This window comes from Manis pentadactyla, chromosome 5, assembly GCF_030020395.1.
Source record: "Manis pentadactyla isolate mManPen7 chromosome 5, mManPen7.hap1, whole genome shotgun sequence".
In the NCBI taxonomy this organism is placed as follows: Eukaryota; Metazoa; Chordata; class Mammalia; order Pholidota; family Manidae; genus Manis; species Manis pentadactyla.
This window is the reverse complement of record NC_080023.1, coordinates 92,944,069-92,951,313: the sequence shown is the minus strand read 5'-3', so window position 1 is coordinate 92,951,313 and position 7,245 is coordinate 92,944,069. Positions and strand designations below refer to the sequence as shown.

Genomic DNA, 7,245 nt, shown 5'->3' with positions numbered 1-7,245 from the left:
CTTTATATAATTAGATCTCAAGTTCTTTTTAAAAGAGTAACAATAGCAAGCTTGACAAATCACTTTGGTTCAACTCTAGCATCAACCCCTTAGACTATAATGTATAATTTAGCCACGTGTACAATATATTTTTGTTTTTATAGTGATTTTATTTAAATAGTTAAAATATATTGATTGCTCATAATGAAAATAGAGCTGGAAATTTGCTTACAATCTCATATTTGAAAATAAGTAAAAATTCTTTGCAAACACTTAATTTTCCGTGGGGCAAAGGAGAGTAATGACTGAGAAACAAAGTCTCTTGGGTAATGTTTTAAAAATTAAATGTTTTCATTCAAAAATTTTAAAATAGAAAAATAAGCCATCTAATTCTGAAGAAATAAGTTTCAAAGTTAGTACATTTTTCATTAATTTATCATAATTCATGCTGCAAAACATGGACCTCACAAATGATGTTAAGTGCTTACAATGTATTGTAACAGTAATTTTAATACTGTAACCACCTCATAAGATTGAGATAAATATTTTGTCCAGATAAAACAAGTTCCTTTGTGGCTGACCGGTCAGTGTGACTCCCCGCTTTGACCCCAGATGTCCCTCGGCTGCAGTCCACACGGTTTCTGCGTTGACAGTGCTTCAGCTTTTAATGAGTCACTCAGTGATTCTCCCAGTTACTCTTCCTTGGAAATCTGCAGTGAGACTCTTTGAAGGAAGAACAAAAGCACAACTACATATTTGTCTTCAGAACACTGATTAGGTGATTAGTCGTAGAGATTATGGAACCAAAATCTGTATTTTCCCTCTACTTTTTGAAATGAAGCACTACTGTCCATCAATAGAGTGTGTGCTTCTGGACCCTCTCCTGAACTCCAGTTTTCACTGAGTCAGCTCCATTTGGTGTGGTGGATCCGGGGCCCTTTGTTGCCATGATGGGTTAGCTGACAGAAGAGAACGTGGCTTCCCAACTTCCACAGCAGTGGGCTGTGCCCCACAGGAGGGAAGATGGCAGCTACACCCCACTGCTTGCGGACAAGAGCCTGTATCACCGGGCAGCGGAAGGCATTGTCTGCGCTCTGTGCCCATGCACATCTGGGACTCCTTCATCCAGGACACCACTTGCACTGACCCTACACAAAAGGAAAAAGAAATTTCAGCATTCACGTCATTCACAATGTCCAAGAGAGACCGTGAGAGTAGAGGCTGGAGAGGAGGCCTGAAATGTGAGACACATTGAACCCATTCCCAAACCGTCTGGACACAATTAAAAACAGCTTTTTTCTTGCTTGGTTGAGATTATTCAGAGGACTCTGCTGCCTGACATAGCTCTCTACCTTTCTCTGTACACTTCCTTTCTCCCCATCTGGACCATAAGTGACTTAAGAACAGACTCAGGTTTTTAAATGCACCTGCACTCCTATCCCCTAGCAGGCACTCTGCTACCCTGGCATGGTGCTAACTTAATCTACCCCAGCTGATGTTGGTAGAGGTCAGTGAATGTGGTTCTGTGGATCCACAACAGTACAGCCTGTGCTTTAATGGATTTTCCAGGAGCAGAGAAGGAATTGGCTCCAAGCCAGTCTTGATCTTTTATCACATTCTCCACTCTACCTCCTCACCTCTGATCTCTCTGTGCACTTGCACTACAGGCGTTTATGGGACAGCTGGACATGATCGGGAATGTGATCACCCCTAGTGGGAGACAGGTACATGAATAAGTCAAATTGTCTGCAGTTGACTGAGCAAAAAGAGAGAGATTCTAATCTATTCCCATGTACTCAGTGAATTGAGTCCCTAGCTCTTCTTTTGTGTTTAACCATACTCTGGCAAAAATCACTGTACTACTGATTAACTTGCATAATTATATGTACCTCTGAAGTGGATTACCTTTGTAACAAAGAACCATGTGTTTTCAGCTCCTCAAGAAAAGGTAGTATGTAACTACAAGACAGTCTGTTATTTTCTAATAATGCTACTCATAAGCATCCAAACACCCAAGCTTTTGAAAATGCTGAATGTTTTCACTATCCAAGTAATAACCCTGGTAACAGCTTATATATAAAACTATGATACTTATTGTAGTTTTAATATCAGTTCTTTAGTGTACCTTATTTTCAGGGCCTTCCTCCAATCAGAAAATAAAGTTCTACTGAAGTTGGGTTACATGGCAACATAAGAATGAGGAGAATTTAGAGTGATTTTTTTCAAAACAAAGTCCTCAGATCCCTCTATAAGTAACCTGAGGAGGAGAGTGTTGTAATACATGCATGGAAAGGGCAAATATCAGAATATGTAAGTGGAGCTGAAGTCCCACTCATTAGCAGAGAAACTTTTTGTTAGCTCAAAGTTTCTCTGAACCCTTCTAAGGCCTTATGATACAAAACATGTTTAACATGTTTAACCTTATCCTCTGACTGATGAAAAAGGACTATGATATCCAAGCCCCAAGCCCAAGGTGCTTATCATAATACAACCCTTGGCTAAAAGTACAATCAAAGAATACCTAACTCCATTTCTAACTGAAGCAGACTGAGTTACAGAACAGCCAGGGAACCTGGGTTGATTTTATGGCCCCTCCTCCAGTGGCTTGGCTGGACTTTACAGGTGGTCAGGCATCTGGCTGAGGGCTAGTCCCCGATGAGACTTGAATAGTCCCCACTCCTCAGGAGAACCCCGTAGGTCCACTTAAATTCACATGTACCTTTCTACTAGAACACAGAACACATTTTCTTGGAGCCATCTACAATTTCACTGTGACTACACCTACATCTACCGATACAGACCCAAATCTAAGAGGGACCTCAAGACTCACCCTAATTGAAAATAAGGAGTCATTCATTGTGTGTTTGCTCAAAGGGACCTAACATAGTGCTATGGGATCAGAGTTTTGAATGAACATGGGTAACCTCACATAAAGCAGGTATCCAGTCCAAATATATTTCTCTAAAGCTCTATGGCATTCCAGTACAGCCCAGCTGCTCACATAGCTTATAAAATTTAACTATATTTTTATGTGCTTAGATGAGACTTTTCACATGCAGAATATTCAGGATCCAGGTAAAGATAGCCATTCACCAGGCTCCAGGGAAAGTTGGCCAACATCTGCCACCTGGCCATCTTTGAGGACCACAGGTTGACTTCCATTCCTGAGGTTCTCGTGTTCCTTTAAAACCACAAACTGCAGAGAACAAAAAGAAGGGAGGGAGAGAGAGAACACTGTTACAGTTCATAAGCTATCTAAATATACATTAAATCAAAGTCTATGGCTCCATCATGCTCATCCTATGGAAGGTATAAGCAGAAAGAAAGGACCTGTCAAATTTCTCTCTGGCTAATGAAAGATCTGCTTTTCAGTTAGGAACCTTATGTTACTGTCTATTAAAATACCTAGGCACTACCAATACCTTTCCTGAAGAATGTATTCTAATTCTAGAATCCCAGATTTGGGGTATGGATCCCTGGGAGTTACTGTTTTAGTTTAAGCAATCAAAGAATCCATAAAGTTTTAAGCCTAGCTCATAGGCCAATAACATTTCATACACGTATGTGCCCCAACTCTTCAAATATGTGTGTGTGTGTGTATGTGTTTAGTAATACAATTCACTTAAACATGTCGAGTTCTGAATGCTTTGGGGTCATTAATGGGTAACAATAACTGATAGTGCAAATATTATTTTTCAGGGATCCACCAAATGCTTTTTTTTTGGTTGAACAGTTTGGGAACCAGAATTCGAAAATGCAAGCCCAGAAAAAGACACTTCTCTTTAGTAAAAAAATATATATTAAATATTATTTTTGTCTGTATTTGTACTAACCACAACTGATAGGGCATTTGCAGTGCAGGCTGTCCAGAGTTCACAGATAGATTGGACATTAAAATAGATTAATGAAAAAGGAAAGAAAAGAAGACGCCATGACAAAGGGTGTCCTTTGGCAGTCCCTCCTTCCTCCCTGCCAGCCAGTGGCCCCGCAGAGGGACTGCCCCCAGGAGTGCCTCACTGCGCTTCTCCACTGGCTCAGAAATGCGCCTCCACAGGAAGGAGCCCCTGACTCAGAAGTACAAAGACAAACAGGGTATAGGAAAAAAATCTTCTTGCTCATATTTCTCTTTGAGAAAAGTGTAGGAAGGAGTAAACAAGTGGAGTCAATTAGGGAGAAAAATGTTGGTAGTGGAAGGGTGAATCCCGTAAGCATGTGCTTCCATTTGCATATTTTCTGTAAGACTAATTGCCCTTTGCTGCATCCTCCTCAATAATGGTCTCCCTGCTGCAACATACTGAAAAATCAGTACACGACCCACTGTTCAAAGGCACGTGCCCGTTATTTCAGTCAAGTTAAAATCCAGGCCTCCATGCTGCAAATTTTCCAACCACATGTTTTCTGCCATAAGAATGTAGGTCCCAGAATTCTGGCCTGAGATGGGGAGGCTGCTGATGGAACCAGATTTGTTTTGCTTCCCCTCCTGACTTAGGGGCTGACTCTCTCCTGCTCTTGCCGATATGGGCAGCAGCAGTTGACGTCAACGAGCTCAGCAGCCCTGGCCTCCTACCACAGCTCTGAGCTGGTAAACCACTTATGACAGCCACAGGTATTTTTTGTTTTTAATTAAAAAAAAAAAACTAGATACAGATTGTTTCTCCTTCTCCCTCATGATTTCAGTAAGATGAATTAAACTTGCTACTCAAAACCTAAATGAAATACCACGTAGACTGATAAATGTATCCTGGGTAATTAAGTCCACAAAATCATGAGACCTCAAAGAACTGAGGCCATTCTACAGCTAAGTGCCCCCAGACCCACACACTTACAGAGTCTAAAGAAACAGAGGGATCTTAGAACTCATGTAATCCAAACCCCTTGGTGTCCTGAGGAGGAAACAGGGTAACCCCTGTTTGGAATCTGACTTGATGAAGATTAGACAGCCACTTGGTGGGAGAGCCAGGCTCGACTTCATAGTCCTTATTTTATTTTCATACTCAAGTTTCAACCAAAAAATAAGTATGCAATGAATGCCTACCACAGGCAGGGACAAATGATCACCTGTTATTCAAAAGCACAGCCACAGGAAAGCTGTCCTCTGGGAAAGCATGGGGACATGTAGGCAAAGGAGTGGGAGAATGATGTGGGAAGGACCTCAAATATTGCCTTTGCCCCTCAATAACCTCTCCCAATAGCCTTTTCCCTATTTGCCCACAGGCTTTGATCCCCACGGACCACCCTATATTCCAGTCACTTCCAATATATATGCCACAAATAATACCAACAGCACAAACTGGACTAATCAGATTATCTCTGACAGGTTTCTGGAAAGGGATATCCCAAATTTCAACAGTGCTTAGCCTGTCCCAAGTCTGCCCTCTAGTGTTCCCAGACCAGTTATTGAGTGGGTCATCGAGAAAGCATTTTGAACTTTCTAAACACTATGCTTTTTGGCATACATAAAGGGTTCCAGGGAAAATAGATGCCAAATTAAACTAGAACAGCCAGTTAAGTTTGAATTTAAATCCAAACATTCACTATAAGCATAAATTCGACTAAGTGTCTTGTACTTTTATTTGCTAAATCAGGTAACAATTCTGCTGCTGAAGTTTAGGAACTTAAAATTTCTGTGTGAAGACAAGAAATATTAAGAAAATTAGAGCCTAATCTTGGGGTTTTTTAGACATGCATTTGAAAAGGATCACCTAAAAATAGGGAAAGGCTTTTCATGTAACACATAAAAATGTAAGCTACATGATAAGAAAAGATTCCATAAATTTCTTGTACCATTAAATTATGGCACTATTTTAGCCCATATGATTAATTTAAGACACAATTTCCCATATCCACTGCTTTCCCAGGACTTTCCCAGTTGATGTGGTATGGGCTAACATTAACACCTGCTGGAAATTATAATAGATTCCCATATTTTAAACTCAAGTGAAGAATGAGAAAAAAATGAACTGGGCTTAATATTAACCCAATTTCTTGTGCATGTACTATGGTCACTTTACCCAAGGTTGGGGGCAAGAGGACATCCCAGCCTCACTGTCTGCAGGCCTGCTACTGCTCACTTCTCTGCTTGACTCTTCGTAAGGATTCTTCAGATTTTCTGATAGCATCTTCTGAGTCCTGAGATAAAGGCAAAATGTGAGACAATCCCAAACAATACACAACCACTAGCCCACTCAGTGATGCTCAGGGACAACTGCTTTTGCTACTGAGATTTCGGAAAAGAATAAATATTAAGAAAAGTAGGAGCATAACTTTGGGTTTTTAAGGCATTCTTTTTTACAAAAAATTTCAGTTGATGTTTCACTCTTTTCAAGGTTCTGTGAGATGTGTGTGAGGTGGCAGGTGGGGGAAGCCATGCATTCATTCACTCATGAGCATCTATTGAGTACTAACTATATCCCAGACACTGCTCTATTACTAGGGATATAGCAATGGGGAAAACAATACCAACAAAATCTCTACCTTATGGACTGACTGTTGTTGGGGGGCTGTCCATGGAAATAATGTAATCACAGCAACTGTGGGATGCAGACCATAGTAACTTCACTTGGTGGAAGGAAGGTAGCGGTGAACCACCCCTTGGAAGGCACACAGCTACCAAAGGCAGCCCTGGAGCTAGATCATTATGATATAAAGTGCAGGCTTCTTCCACTGGCCTGCTGCCATCTCCTGCTCAGAGGCATTAGAGGCAAGAACACAAGAAGTGGAAGACCCAAGAATACTCTCTCACAGGTGCCAAGCTAGGAAATAGACTAGGTCCCCTGCCTCCAAATCCAGTTTTAGAAATCCTTATTGGTTTGGTCAACATTAAGCACTAAGTCTATACAAGGCATGGTGTCAAGTTCTAGGGAGAAAGAGGGGTAAAAAGGAGGAAAATCTACCATTAAGGTGGGATCCCTGTCCCCAAAACAGTAGCCTCTAGAGGGAGAGGGACAAGTACATAAGTACGAAGCAGCCATTTAAGGGAAGGCCATAAAGGAAACATGGTGGTGAAGGCCACCAGCCAGCCTCAAGATTCCAAAACAGCACTGTGTCTCTTGGGCAGACCTAATTCCCTCTAGGAGTGCAATCTTCTGTCAAATAGGCCTGGGACATCTGGGGAACAATGATAAGAAAAATAGGGGCTGCTCGGAAAACCCCTCCCAGGAACTGTGAATTCAGTGTGACCGATGGTACCAGGAGATGGTATAAGTTGTCATTATCTTTAATCAAAAGTATCAAGGAAAATATTGAAGCAAGTACTAATATAAATAG

The 7,245-nt window shown here is 41.2% G+C and overlaps 1 protein-coding gene across 1 annotated transcript in view; it reads right to left on the bottom strand.

The window, feature by feature from the left end:
- Positions 1–278: 278 nt before the first annotated feature.
- Positions 279–7,245, bottom strand: part of EGF (epidermal growth factor) — a 107,184-nt gene continuing 100,217 nt past the window's right edge. The window contains 4 exon segments of the mRNA XM_036920873.2: positions 279–929; positions 931–1,127; positions 3,073–3,175; positions 5,991–6,108. Coding sequence (XP_036776768.2) covers positions 885–929; positions 931–1,127; positions 3,073–3,175; positions 5,991–6,108 — 463 coding nt within the window. The 3' untranslated portion in view covers positions 279–884.